We start from the raw sequence: 15406 nt of genomic DNA on the forward strand, positions 1-15406 counted from the left end.
CTTAACTTTATGTAGAATAGTTTATCTTTTTCAGAGGGTTTTCAGTGGACCTTGCCTAGATCCATTGTTAGGAAGCACTATCTAAGCAGTTTTAACCTCACAAAATGAATTTAAGTAATAAGACTGGAAAGTTATCATGACTTCTTGATCAGTGGGCTGCAGAATGGATGTTAACAGACATCAAAACAAAACAAAAAACAAACATGAAAACATTAATGTTTTCAATCAGAACTCTTGAGTTACCAGGTATGTTGTCAGTGAGCACTGGCTTCAACTGAAAGTCACCAGCTGCACTGACCCCTAACAAGAGAGTTAGCCTATCTTCTGAAGCCTTGAAACCAGGCATTGACTTCTATTCTCCAGCTGTGAAAGTCCTAGGTGGCATTTTGTCCAGTATAAAGCTGTTTCATCTATATTAACTTAGCTAGATCTTCTAGATAACTTGCTGCAGATTTTACAGTAGTACCTACTGCTTCACCTTGATCTTGTATATTATGGAGACAGCTACTTTCCTTAAACCTCATGACAACCTTTGCCAGCATCATGGGTTTTTTTCTTTCTTTCTTTCTTTTTTTTTTTTTCAAGAATTTCTTTGCATTTTCCCAGTTTGGCTGTTTGACATGAGGCCCAGCTTTTGGCCTATCTCAGCTTTTGACATGCCTTCCTCATTAAACCTGTTTCTAGCTTTTGATTTAAAGTGATAGATGTAAGGGCGCTTGGGTGGCTTAGTCGGTTAAGCATCCAACTCTTGATTTTGGCTAAGGTGGTGAGATCAAGCCCTACATTGGGCTCCATGCTCAGGATGGGGTCTCCTTGAGATTCTCTCTTTTCTCTCTCTCTGCTCCTACCTCCCATCACACTCTCTCTCTAAAATTTAAAAAAAAAAAATCTTTAAGTAGGGACGCCTAGGTAGCTCAGTTGGTTAAGCATCTGCCTTCGGCTCAGGTCATGATTGCAGGGTCCTGAATCAAGTCCTGCATCAGGCTCCTTGCTCAGCAGGGAGCCTGCTTCTCCCTCTGCCTGCCACTCCTCATGCTTGTGCTCACTCTGTCTGTCTCTGTCTCTCTCTCTGTGACAAATATATCTTTAAAAAAAAAAAAAAAGATTAGATGTGTGACTCTTCCTTTCACTTGAACACTTAAGAGGCCATTGCAGGGTTAATTGTTGGCCTAATTTCAGTATTGTGTCTTGGGGAATAGAGAGACCCAAGGAGAAGGAGAGAGACTAGGGAACAGCTGGTCCATGACACAGTCAGAACATATGCAACATTTATTAAAGTATATGGGTATGGTTCATGGCACTGGAAAAAAATTAAAATAGTAACATCAAAGATCATTAATCACAAATCACCATGACATAAAGTAATAACAAAATGTTTGAAAGCCTGTGAGAATTACCAAAATGTAATGCAGAGACATGAAGTAAGCAAATGCTATTGGAGAAGTGGCACTAACAGACTTGCTTGATCCAGTGTTGCCATAAACCTTTAGTTTTTAAAAAATACAGTGTCTGTGAAGTGAAGTAAAGCAAAGTATACCTGTAATTAATCTGCTAAGATTTTCTGTTCTTCCTGGTTGAGTCTGGAATATTATATGTTTAAAGAATTTATCCGTTTCTCCTAGGTTGTCCAATTTGTTGACATACAATTTTTCATAATCTTTTGTATTTCTTTGGTGTCAGTTGTTATTTCTTCATTTCTCATTCTCTTTATTTGAGTCCATTCATGTTTTCTTGATGAGTCTGGCTAAGGATTTATCAGTTTTGTTCAAAGTTTGGTTCTCTTCAAAGAAGCAGTTCTTATTTCATTGATCTTTTCTATTCTTCAACTGTTTCATTTATTTCTGCCCTACTCTTTTTTATTTCCTTCCTTCTGCTGGGTTGGGGCTTTGTTTTTTTCTAGTTTATTTAGATATAAGGTTAGGTATTTTTATTTTAGACTTTTCTTGTTTCTTAAGGTAGGCCTCTGTCTAGACCTCCCTCTTAGAACTGTTTTTGCTGCATCCAAAAGATTTGGAACATTGTGCTTTCATGTTCATTTGTTTCCATGTATTTTTTAATTTCCTCTTTGATTTCTTGGTTGACCCCTTTGTTGTTTAGTAGCTCTCTATATTTGTATTCTTTCCAGATTTTTCTTTATAATTGATTTCTAGTTTCATATAGTTGTGTTGGAAAAGATGCTTGATATGATTTTGGTCCTCTTAAATGTATTGAGATTTACTTCGTGGCCCAACATGTGATCTGTCCTAGAGAAAGTTTCATTTACACTTGAAAAGAATGTATACTCTGCTGTTTTGAGACAATGTACTATATATGTTTTTTAGATCCATGTGGTCTAATGTGTCCTTCAAAGCTGCTCTTTCCCTTATTTTCTGTCTGGATGATCTAGCCATTGATTTAAGTATGGTGTTAAAGTCCCCTGCTTTTATTGTAGTCTGATCAGTTTCTTCCTTTCTGTGTATTAACATTTGCTTTATATATTTAGGTGCTCCTGAGATGGGTATATAGATATTTAAGAATTGTTATATCCTCTTAGCTGGATTGATCCCTTTATCATCCTAGGATGCCCCACTTTGTCTCTTGTTACATACAGTCTTTGTTTTAAGGTCTACTTTGTCTGATAAATGTGTTGCTTCCCCAGCTCTTTTTTCTTTGTTTTTTTTCTTTATTTAGCTTCTTTTTGCATAGACTATCATTTTCCATCCCTTCACTTTTGTATATGTCTTTAAGTCTGAAGTTTCTTGTAAGCAGAATACTAGATGGGTCTTATTTTATTTTTAATCCATTCTGCCACCGTTTGTATTTTGATTATAGCACTTAGTCTGTTTACATTCAAACTAATTATTGATAGGCATGTACTAACTGCCATTTTTTTAATCTTTTCTGATTGTTTCTATAGCTTTTTTCTGTTTCTTCTCTTGCTCTTTTCCCTTGTTCTCTAGTGTTTTATTTAGATTCCCTTCTCTTTATTTTTTGTTTACCTATTAGAGGTTTTTGGTTTTGGGTACATAAATAGCACGTTACATATATATGGCAGTTTATTTCAAGTTGATGGTCACTTAACTTCAAACACATCTTAACATCATTACATTTTAACTTATCCTCTCCACATTTTGTGTGTGTTTTTTTTAAGGTTTATTTATTTGAGAGCAAGATTGTGTGCTCAAGTTGGGAGAGGGGCAGAGGGAGAGAATCTTCAAGCTGACTCCCCACTAAGCATGAAGCCCATTGTAGAGCTCAGTCTTACCACCCATGAGATCACAACCTGACCTGAAACCAAGAGTTGGACACTCAACTGACTGAGCCACCAAGGCACCCCTACACATTTTATATTTCTGACATATTTTATATTTTTTATTTTTATATTTTATTACTTTTGTCATAATCTCCATAGTAGCTTTAGAATTGGTTGATTCCCTTCCTTTACTATGTTTGCTTTTATCAGTGATATTTTTCTTTTAAAATGTCACTTCTGGTTATGGCCTTTTCTTTTCTTTTCCACGTGGGTTCCTTTAACCTTTTTTGTAAGGCTGGTTTAGTGATGGTGAACTCCTTTAACTTTTGTTTGTCAAGGAAACTCTTTATTTCTTATTTAATTCCAAGTGATACCGTGCCAAGTAGAGTATTCTTGATTATTGGCTTTTCCTTTCTACAATTTGACTATATCATGACAATCCCTTCTGGGCTGCAAAGTTTCTGTGGAAAAATCAACTGAGAGCCTTGTAGGGTTTCCCTTATAGGTAACTTTTTGCTTCTCTCTTGCTGCTTTAAAACTTCTCTTTATCTTTTTTTCTTTTTAAGATTTTATTTAGTGAGAGAAGACATGTGCAGGGGGAGAGGCAGAGGGAGAAGTAGACTCCCTGCTGAGCAGGGACCCTGACACGGGGCTTGATCCCAGGACCCTGAGATCATGACCGAACTGAAGGTAGATGCTTAATCCACTAAGCCACCTAGGTGCCCCAATTCTCTTAAATTTTAATGTTTTACATGTTAATTATTATGTCTTGATGCACATTGCTTTGTTTTCCTCTTCTTTTGGGCTCTGTGCTTTCTAGACCTAGACTGTCTGTTTTCTCCTCTATGTTAGGAATGTTTTCAGCTATATTTTTTCTTTCTTTTTTTTTTTTTTTTAAGATTTTATTTATTTCACAGAGAGAGAGTAGGTAGAGAGGCAGGTGGAGAGAGAGGAGGAAGCAGGGTCTCAACTGAACAGAGAGCCTGATGCGGGGCTCGATCCCAGGACCATGGGATCATGACCTGAGCTGAAGGCAGAGGCTTTAACCCACTGAGCCACCCAGGCGCCCCTCAGCTATATTTTTTCAGATAAGTTCTTTGCCTCTTTCTCTTCCCTTTTCTTCTGGTACCCCGTAATGCAAATATTAGTACACTTGCTATTGTCCCAGTCATCTCTTAACCCTCTTTTGTTTAAATTCTTTTTTTCTTTTTGTTGTTCAACTGGAGTGATTGCCACTACTCTGTCTTCCAGATCATTGATATGTTCTGCATTTTTTAAGCTGCTCTTGATTCCCTCAATATATTTTTTTCCCAGTGTATTTTTCATTTTAGTTACTTTTATTCTTCAGCTCTGATTGGTTATTTTTTCTATTTTCTACGTCCTTGTTGAAGTTCTTAGTGCATTCATCCATTCTTCCAAGTTCAGTGAATATCATTATGACCATTACTTTTAACTCTTTATCAGGAAGATTGCTTATTTCTGGTTCTTTTTCTGAGGTTTTATCTTGTTGTTTTGTTTTGAAGTATATCTCTGCCTCCTCATTTTGCTTGACTCTCTGTTTCTCTGTGTTAAATAGGTCAGCTGCATCTCCCAGTCTTGAAGGAGTGGCCTTACGTAGAAGGTGCCTTTTGGGGCCCAGGTGTGCAATCTCGCCCTGGTCACCAGAACCAGGCACTCCAGGGATATCCCGTGTATGGGCTTTGTGTGCCCTTCTGATATGGCTAGGTTGAGACTGCTGTAGCGTACTGGTGGGCAGGACTAGTCCTGGTTCAAGTGGCTGAGAAGCCCAGTCACGGCCATTCAGGTCACGATGTTGGGTAAAACTGACACCTTCCCCACCCCAGCAGGAGCTGCTTTTGGGGGCTATCATTTTGTCTTAGGCTGCCTGCCAGGTGTAGTTGAGCAGGAACCACTTTGGATGGGTACCTGCCAAAGTATGCTCTTGGGCAGGGCTGATCCATGGGTAGGGGGAATACCAAGTGGGGTAAATGGTGGTAGCAGGGCACATGGAAAGTATCAGACATGGTGCCTACAAGCACTTCCATTCCTAGAAAATGTCATTATAGATCCCTACCCCTCCTGCAAATACCTTAAAATTAGTTAATAACTTGCCTTCACATATGGCCCAGGTGTTTTTCAAACTTTTGCCTCTGTATTGGGTCTGGGAACAAGTGAGTTTGTGGCCTCGCCCTTTAAAAGCAGAGTCTCAGGGTCCTATAGCCCTTTTGCTATCCTGGATATAAACCCCATTGATTTTCATGTCCAGACATTATTGGGGTTCATCTTTCCTATACAGGCCCTTTGGTTAGGGATGCCTAATGTGGGACTTAAACCCCTTGATCCTCGGGAGGACCTCCATATTTGTGATTATTCCTGCCTTTTGTAAATTGCTGTTCCAGGTGTCTGAATATTGACTAGACTGTGCCTTTGCCCCTCCTACCTCTCGGAACATGGCTTTTTATATTTTTAGTTGTGGAAGAGCTGTTTTGCTAGTATTCAGGTCATTCCAAGAGTTCGTCTATATTTAGTTGTAGTTTTGGTGTGTCTGTAAAAAGAGGTGAGCTCAAGATCTTCCTATTCCACCATCTTGATCCCCTCTCCAAAAGCATGTTTTAGCAATAATTATTTAAATGATCTTAAATAACCAGTATGTTACAAAAAAAATGCAGCTTTTTACCTCTGCATTTTACTCAAAGGAAGGTAAACTCATTCTCCCTTATGAAGTTTCCAATGAGATTTTTTATAGCCTTCATTTTTAATTTTTTTCCAATACATTTCAACAGTATTTCACATTTGAAGTGGATTTGCCATTTGATTTGTGCAACAGGCTGTGAATAGAAAACAACTCTTTTTTTATTATGAAATGAGATGGTTCATTTCTTCATTTTTTAAGGTCTTCTGCTCTAAATATTTCAAACTAAATCTTAAGACTAAACGGTATTTGACTAGGCAACTTTTCTTAAGACATAAATTTTAAGAAATTGAAAAAAGAGCTTATGTTATTGCACTTCCTTTAAATTTAATGAACATGTTATTTGAACCCTAATCCTCTTGTTACTTTCTGAGATATAAGCAATTTTTCTGACATATTTTGAGGGTTCTCTGTGTGAAAGACAACATGAAGATTTACAAATACAATTAAGCTATGGATTCTATCTGATGTTTAGAAAGAGAGACTTACACAAAAACAGCCAAAATAGAAGGTAGAATTTCATAATTGCTCTTATAGTCATTGGAGCACGAGAAAGAAGAAAATTTTGACTGAGGGTGTCAGAGAGGTCTTCATGGAACAGGACGTATTTTATCCAGGCTATAAGAGTACAATAGGATTTGAGGATTAAAGAGACAAGTAGAAGATTTCATGACTAAAGGAACAAGCATGCTCTGGGACCAGTGAGTAGTTTTGACATGCTTGGACACTGCTCTCTCTTGTCTGTCTAGACCAGCGTGTTAGTAGATAAGATCAGAAAGATGGACAAGAGTCATCAAGAGATACTTGGATCAAATTGGAGTTATCCTGTAGGCACAAGGAAACTTAAAGAATTTCAAGTTGAAAATAACATTACCATAATTTTGCTTTTAAAACTAGGGGGGAAATGGATGGAATTGTTAAAATGTAAATGGAAACATTTTTTTGGTTCCTGTCCACCTTTTATTATCCTTATCCTCATAGTGGTTCTTCCTACTTCAATCTCAAATAGAGAAAAATAAGAGAAGGGAATAGATTTTTAAAGTAAGGAGGCAAGAAGAGAAATGAGCAAGAAGCAAAAGAATGACTTCTTAACTTAATTCTTCCTGTGGTGGTATTTCCTAGTTGCAGAATGTATAATACGTTTTGTAAAAACCATACAGGTTGTTATTGGCAAATCTTCTTGTAAATTTTTATACTTGTTTCAGTAAGTTGTATTCTCAAGAAATATGTTTTTGGGGGTTGGCGTCTTCTCACCACAACCTTTGCCAGAGGGGCTGCAGCATCATGACAGTCTCCAAAGCAAAGCCATGAGTGACTTCCTTGGCTGCAGGCCCCGGTGGTGGATGTGGACAGAGTGGGCCGAAGAGGCAGCCGCCCTCCTGGAGCAGCCGGTACGCGAGGACAAGATGGTGAGCGGTGTGAGCACGAGGCCCCCAGGGGTCTGGAGCACACACAAGGTGCACCTCCCTGTCCTCCTGGAGTGCTACGAGCCCCTGGAGGAGCCAGCACCTGGCGAGAAGCCCAAGAGGAGGTACCTGCCAAGCTGAAGAACTACAGCAAGAATGTTGGGAAGGTCATCAACAAAGGAAGCCACTACATGATCATTGCCTGCCCAGCTTCGCTGTGGTCTACCCTGCCCTGTTCAGAGTAGTCACCAGCCTGGTCTCGTTCTTCTGCCAAAGGGAACTGCGAGGGCAAACACACACAAATAGATGAAAGCTCTGCTCTGGAAGCTCTGCGAGCTGTGCGAATCCAGGACCATTTCAGACCTGAACCCACAAAATCCTTGGAGGAAAACAAGGTGTCTTCAGTGAATTGGATGAATGTTATGAACGAAATATCCCTGCCCATCCTCTGAGCTTTTCATGACTAGCACACAGGTGGCTCTGATGGACAGTCCCACAGAGAATTAGGCCCACCTTAGGTTTGGTATTCTAGTGTGCTAACCCACAAGGGCTGGCATGGAGGCAGACACTTGACATAGGGGAGCACTCTGGGTGGGTGGCGGAGTGGTGATTATAAGGGAGAAAGGGAATTTTGACCTGGGCTAAGATGATCTGTTATGTTCTGGAAAGGTCACCCTGACACGGCGCTACAGCCCTTGGCTGCTTCTGTTCTGGCGGCAGCAAAGGAGCGGTCTGTCAGTCATGCACCCCAGCTCCTGCCTCTACCCCTTTGTCACCTGGAGTTTAATTATGGTCTTGAGAAGAAGGAAGGAAGGAAAATCTCTTTGAAGGTGTGATGCTTTGAAAACTTGATGACGGGCATGACTGCTTAAAGCAGATAAAACTTGTGATTCCCATCCCCCTGCCCCATGACACAAATGTGCAGTAGCGGTGAAGGAAGGAGGGAGGTCAGATGCACGCTGGGTTGAAGAGGTCGCTTGAGCAAGTGCTCCTGTCATACTCAGCCAACCCAGTCTGGCTCTGTGTTTGGAGCTGTACACCTCAACTGCTGGCCATCATCACCCACTCCTGACTGTTCATCACCTCTACACCAAGCCACCAAAGGCCCTTTGTCTTGGGAGAGAGGGAGACGCTACGCCTGCAAGGAAAGTGTGTGATTTGGGGAAGGAACCAGTAAGTAGGAGACAGGTGTGCTGGAAGTCAAAACAAGAAAGACGGTGAACAGGAGGAGTGGAAGTAGGACAGCCAGGTCTGGTTTATGAGCCCTGGGGAATCTTAGTTGGGCTGGATTTCAGTTCTGTGCAGGGACAAGGGATGATGGGTGGCTACAGGTGCTTTAAATCCCTCTGAAGCCCATGAGCTCTCACTGACTGCCTTTGTAGCATCCTTTCCTCTTTGATGCTACCAAGTTTGTCTACATCTCACCTGGATTCAGAGAGCAGCGCCGCATGGGTCCTGAGCTGGATGTTCCACCAGGACAACCCTGAGACTGCCATTGGACCGTTGGCCAGGGAGGTGAAAGAAAGAAGAGACTCCTTTTAACATACCCCTCCACCAGCCTCTGTGATGGGCCACAGTTCTGTTTCCAGAATATCCAGAAGTCCAAATAGTTGTTGCTGATCAATCTGTAGGGTTGGTAGCAATACCTGCATGTTTCCCTAAGTTTCCCAGGCCTTGCAAAGAAGGCCTCAGTGCTCATGCTTCACCGCTCAAGCCAACCAGGTGGCACCAGCATGTGGAGAAGGTGGATGGGGGAAGAAAGACAAATGTACAGAAAAAGGAACCAGTGTAGGAGAAAGTTGTAGCTAGACATTCTGGAGGCTCATGTTGAAGATGAACTTGGATCCAGTTCTGCATCATTAATATTTGTGAGGAAAAGAGAAAACAGTCTTGTTTTAACTCAAATGATGAAAGTTGATAATGGCACATTTTCACACATGTAAGGTAACTACAGCTTGCCCAGTCATGCTGAGACTCGGGGAAGAGATGTAAGTGGAAGAAAAAGTCAAACATAGTTTAATGGGAGAGCCAGACCTTTGTGGCCCATGGGTGATGGGAGGAAGCAACCTGTGGTAGGCTTGGAGGATGTCCCTCCCCAGTGGCTCAGTGATGCTGACATACCCCAGAGAAGACTATTGAGTTCCCGTGGGGGAATGGAAGTGTGACACAGAAAGGAACCAGAGCTGCTGAGGCCTGTCTGGCAAAGACCTTCCCTGTCCCAGCCCCAGAATGTAGACATACCAGGCCAAGCACATTTGGCCCTGAAATTCGAATAGTCTGATTAAAAATTAACCTAGAAATTTCATTAGTTGGAACCTTACAGGAATTGTCCCATTTCTGTGTACAGGTGAAACTTGTCCCAGCTGTCACTGAGTGCTCATTCTCCCCCTGACAGGACATCCATGTTGCAGGTTACCTTTTTGCCTTTTTCTCTGTCTTTAGTTTTTCTTTCTTTCTTTTTTTTTTTTTTAATGTCCAGTTCCACACCCTACTGCAAAATAAATTTTAGAACTTTGCCTTTACCCACTTGACAAAGAGTCTTTTATATACTTTTCTTGTCCTATTATGTAAATAAAACCCTCAATTTGTTTAAAAAAAAAAAAAAAGGAAGGAAGGTAGGAAAGAAAGAAAAGAAAAAAAAAGATGTTTGGGTCATTTCTAACAATTCTGTAGGGTTAGTATCCTATTAAATTGAGGGAATGAACATTTAACTTATTAATTTAGTAGCTTACCTGTTATGAAAGGTGTTGTGGAATATTTTACCCAATCCTTTGGCAACATATTTATTTACTATGTCTCAAGCACAGTCTTTACCCTCCTGGAGTTTATAGTCTAGGACGGAAGAAAGATTTTTAAACAAGTAATTATAGTTATTTAATCAAGGATCCCAATAAAAATATGAGGGGAAAAATAGGATATTAGGAGAGCATGTATCAGGAGACTTTGGGGATTTAGGAAGTCTTTCCTAAGGGAAAGATACTTAAGCCACAACCTAAAGTCGTAGTAGGTGTATTCTAGATGAACAGCTGGTATAAAGGCCTGAGTTGGGAAGGAGCTTGGCATCTTTGGAATTAAAAAGGCAGGGACGGGGGTGCGCTGGTGTGTAGATTAGTCTGAGATAAGATAGAGAGTTAGGTAGAGGATAGGTAGAGGTGGGAAGATGAGGCCACATAGGGCCACACAGACTTTAGATGTCATCTGAGTACAGTGAGTAGCTATTTAAAACAGGGTTTTACAGGTGCCTGGGTGGCTCAGTTGGTTAAGCGTCTGCCTTGGGCTCAGATCATGATCCCAGAGTCCTGGGATCAAGCTGTGCATCAGGCTCCCTGTTCAGTGGGGAGTCTGCTTCTCTCTCTCCCTTTGCTGCTCCCCCACATGTGCTCTTTCTCCTTCTCTCACTCTCTCTCCCACTCTTTGTCAAATAAATAAAATCTTTAGGGGTGCCATGGCCCAGTGGGTTAAAGCCTCTGCCTTCGGCTCAGGTCATGATCCCAGGGTCCTGGGATCAAGCCCCACTTCAGGCTCTCTCTCAGCGGGGAGCCTGCTTCTCCCTCTCTCTCTCTGCCTGCCTCTCTGCCTACTTGTGATCTCTCTATCTCTCTGTCAAATAAATAAATAAAATCTTTTAAAAAAATAAAATCTTTTTTAAAAAAATGTAGGGTTTTATATATAGGAGGAACATAGTCATATTTGTTTTAAAATGATTATTCTGGCTACAGTGTGGAAAGAGAAGGGAAGCAAGAAAAGAGATGGGGCAACTAGTTAGAAACAGTGTAGGGAGGATTTTGGCATGGACTTGGTTGGTGCTAGGGGAAAGGGACAGATAGAGGAAGAAAATCATCAGACTGCACTAGGTCAGGGGGAGGACACATGAAACTCAGCTTTCTGGTGTGTGCTGCTATTTGGATTGTGGTTACATCCGTGAGATAAGGACCATGTTTGTAGGGAGAATATTGTGTAATCAATTTTGGCCATGTTAGGTTTGTGGTATATACGTGAGACACTGTCATAGAGATACTGAGTAAGCATTTGGATATGTGGAAATGGAACTTAAATTTAGGTATGGCCAGGTCTAGGTTTTATGTTTTAGATGAACTCTTCCAAGTACATAACATATCATGGTATAGTGAAAGTATGGAATCAAGAGGTAGTAAGTGCCAAGCGCCTTATGAGAAATCTTGACAGACACAAATAGATCCTCTGGCACGTGTTGTCTCCATAAAGTGATGGTTCTTTTACAACAAGTTGATTTTAAGAACTGAGATTACATTCCTGGATCTTGACAAAAGAATGTTTTGCTCTGTTTTTGTTGATCTAGTTTGATCGTACTAAAAAACCAGCAGTCAGATTGCCTGAAGATCATAGAATAAAATCTGAAAATAAAGATCATGAGCAACAGTCTCCTAAGGATGGGAAAGTTGTTCCTGATCGTTCCACAAAACCAGTATTTCCCCCTCCAACTGCCATGTTAACAGATGAAGAAAAAGCTCGTATTCATGCAGAAACTGCTCTTCTAATGGAGAAAAACAGACAAGAAAAAGAACTCCGAGAAAGGCAGCAAGAAGAACAAAAAGAGAAACTGAGGAGAGAAGAACAAGAACAAAAAGCCAGAAAGAAACAAGAAGCTGAAGAAAATGAAATCACAGAAAAGCAACAGAAAGCAAAAGAAGAAATGGAAAAGAGAGAAAGTGAGGCCAAGAAAGAAGATAAAGAAACTTCAGCAAAGAGGGGCAGAGAAATAACAGGAGTAAAAAGACAAAGTAAAAGTGAACATGAAACTACCGATGCCAAGAAGTCTGCAGAAGATAGGGACAAAAGGTGTCCCACCCCAGAACTGCAGCAAAAGGCGGTGGGAGATGTGCCCCATGCTTCAGTGGCAGGAGATTCAAATTCAGTCAAGGTAAGCAGAAACAAACAGTACAAACTGCCAAGTAAGTGAAATAAATTGTTAGATAAAAAGATGACACCAGGGGCATTCCATAAATAGGGCAGACCTTTTAAGTGATTTTCTAGTGGGTGATAGATTTGTCCTAATCCATCTACATTTGTAATTCACCCACTCTCCTTTGATTGACTGGGAATGGGATTGCTTTTATGTCTGTGAAATGCAGTTTGTTTGTTTTTTTTTAAGATTTTATTTATTTATTTGACAGAGAGAGATCACAAGCAGGCAGAGAGGCAGGCAGAGAGAGAGAGAAGGAAGAAGGCTCCCGGCTGAGCAGAGAGCCCGATGCGGGGCTCGATCCCAGGACCCTGGGATCATGACCTGAGCTGAAGGCAGCGGCTTAACCCACTGAGCCACCCAGGCGCCCCAAATGCAGTATTTTTTTAGCAATTGAGATAACTTGCTGCATTCTTCATTTTTATGGAATTTTTTTATCCAGAAAATTTTTATCTAGAAAAAAATGTTTTATCTAGAAAAAAATGTAAATATAACCTCCCTCTCAGTGTGAAGGAGTTAGGTGTCAAATGTGTATATGATAGAGCTTGTATCTGCTTAGAATATGTCCAAAATGAGTGACATCTAAATGCCTCAACATTTCTCATTGTGTATAGTGATTTTTTGTGGTCATGTCTATGGCATTTTGTTTGTTGCTTCATCTAGTCAATAATACTGGCAGTAATCCCATTAGTGTTGCCTTTTTTTGCCCCTGGCTACTCCCCAAGATTGACTCCTTAATTTGGGGGAACATTTTTCATTGTTACTCTTCTCTAACCTAATGGTATCATATGTGCTTTTTTTCCCCCTGTATTATACAATTAACGGTGCTTTTCCCTTTTGAACAACAAATATGTTTTTATAATAACAGGAACAGTTATAGCCCTTTTTATGTACACATAAATGGAAATACATTTTTGGTAGTGTAAAAATGACTTCAGATAGAAGGCAAAAATACTGTCTTTACAGAATGTCAATCTTTATAACTTCTGAAGCAGCAGTTCAGGCACAGACCAGAATTAAGAATTCATATTAATGGCGTACTTATCCAGGGACACTTACCTAGTAACCTTAACTATCAAAAATAAAGCTCTCTGGGCACCTGAGTGGCATTGTGCACATCATGATCTCAGGGTCATGAGATTGGGTCCCACATTAGGCTCTGTGCTGGGCATGGAGCCTGCATAAGATTCTCTCACTCCCTATCCCTCAGCCCTTCGCCTACCCCACTCACATCATGCATGCTCACTCGCCAAAAAAAGCAAAAAAAAAGTGTGTGTTTGTGTGTGTGTGTGTGTGTATCAGTATCATACAGAAGCCTTCTAAACACCTAAAGTTAGAGAAATGAAGCCCATGTACTAAAATGCTGTCTCACTTTATTCATGGGAGACTCAGAATTGTTGAGCTGTTACAGTTTAAGTATTATTCATTGAGTAGCTATTATACACCAAGTGTTTTTCCTACATTATCTTATCCTTCTAATGATAAGTCCATGAGGTATTCAGTTTGGAAATAAAATTGAAGCTTGGAGGTTAAGTATTCTGCCTAGGAGCCCATGTGCAATAAGATTCCAAAGCCACTTCTTCTCTATCTTGCTTCACTTGGAGGCACACCGTCCTAAAAGAACTTAAAGCATTCATGTTTCTGGGGCCTTTTAGTATAGGTGCCACACTTGATCTTAGCCAAAAGGCCGAGAAGCAATAAAGGTGCCAAATACAAATCTAAATAGCTCTACAAATCTAACCTTGAGATAATCACATTAGTCTTTGATGTTTCCTATAATATATAACACATTGAAAAAAGTTATTATATACATATATATTACATATTGCGTGCTCTTTTAAAAGTAAGCAAAATACGTAATTTATTTTGGAATAAATTTTATTAAAATTGTCACAAATACTTAGAAGTTTTTATTTTACTGTAGTTATTTTTTAAATAAACTGTAAAGTTCAAGTGAATTTTTAAAGGAAACTATGATAGATTCCAAGAGGATATAAAATGGATTTTGTGCTTTTGAACATTGTTCTGTATGAGTATCCCATAATCTATTCATTCTCTTCAATATGTTCATTTTGGGAGAACATGACCACTTTGAAAGCAACCAAATCATGTGAGATTAAAATAAAAGGACAGTGTTCAAGGGGCACCTGGGTGGCTCAGTCAGTTGGGCGTCTGCCTTCAGCTTGGGTCATGATCCCCGGAGTCTTGGGATCGAGTCCTACGTTAGTTTCTCTGCTCAGCGGGGAGCCTGCTTCCTCCTCTCTCTCTGCCTGCCTCTCTGCCTACTTGTGATCTCTGTCAAATAAATAAATAGAATCTTTAAAAAAAAAAAAAAAAAAAGGACAGTGTTCAAAGGAGGTCATGGTGAATATACACTGATGACCAGCAACACACTTGGCCGTGTATCATGAGTCAGTGCTTCCCTATCCACTGCGACTTGCACACTTCCCTCTCCCACCGCATTGATTCATCAGTTTATTTTCTCCTTTATCTTTATTGTTGGGAAATCCCACATGGGGTCTATCACCTTTAATTAAAAATATCTACTTTGACAATAAAACTAAATAAACTCAGAGATCTCTCTTTTTTTCCTCCTATTATATTTTCACTCTGATGGATTTATTTGTATTAGCTAGTGATTGACCAGCAAGTCTATCATGGAGGATAGTTTGAGTTTTCTTTCACTTCTGAAATTTTAATAATTTTACAGCCTGCTAAGATTAAAGGGCAACCAGAAAGTGGAATTCTGAAAACTGGAACTTTTAGAGAGAATACAGAAGACACTGAAAGAAATAAAGTAAGTGGTAGTTTGTTGAGTGCGGGGAACCTATGGGTTATAACCATGTGGTTGTCTTTACCATGTTGTCATCCTCCATCTTAAGGTCTGCTTTCTGAGGAAAAGCAGATTTATCTTCCGTAACTGTGTTTTTGTTTGTTTTTTTACATGATTGAGCCATTTATATGCTAAGAGGAGTAGATGTTTATCTTCCTGTTTAAAGTACAATAGTGTATTCTCATTTTATGAAATTAGAAAATACCTAGACCTCACTATGTGATCCACCAATTCTACTTCTAGGTATATACCCAAAAGAATTGAAAGCAGGGTCTGGAAGAAATATTTACACACCTGTGTT

General features: G+C 40.0%; 1 protein-coding gene across 2 annotated transcripts in view; it reads left to right on the plus strand.

The window, feature by feature from the left end:
* Positions 1–15406, plus strand: part of USP8 (ubiquitin specific peptidase 8) — a 73023-nt gene that overhangs the window by 46936 nt on the left and 10681 nt on the right. The window contains exons 11-12 of one of the 2 annotated variants that reach the window (XM_059372813.1): positions 11649–12230; positions 14983–15069. In XM_059372813.1, the coding sequence (XP_059228796.1) occupies positions 11649–12230; positions 14983–15069 (669 nt within the window). The remainder of the gene's footprint in view (positions 1–11648; positions 12231–14982; positions 15070–15406) is intronic. The other variant, XM_059372814.1, reaches the window with a different exon arrangement.

The sequence above is a fragment of the Mustela nigripes genome, chromosome 13 (genome assembly GCF_022355385.1).
Source record: "Mustela nigripes isolate SB6536 chromosome 13, MUSNIG.SB6536, whole genome shotgun sequence".
Classification (NCBI taxonomy): domain Eukaryota; kingdom Metazoa; phylum Chordata; class Mammalia; order Carnivora; family Mustelidae; genus Mustela; species Mustela nigripes.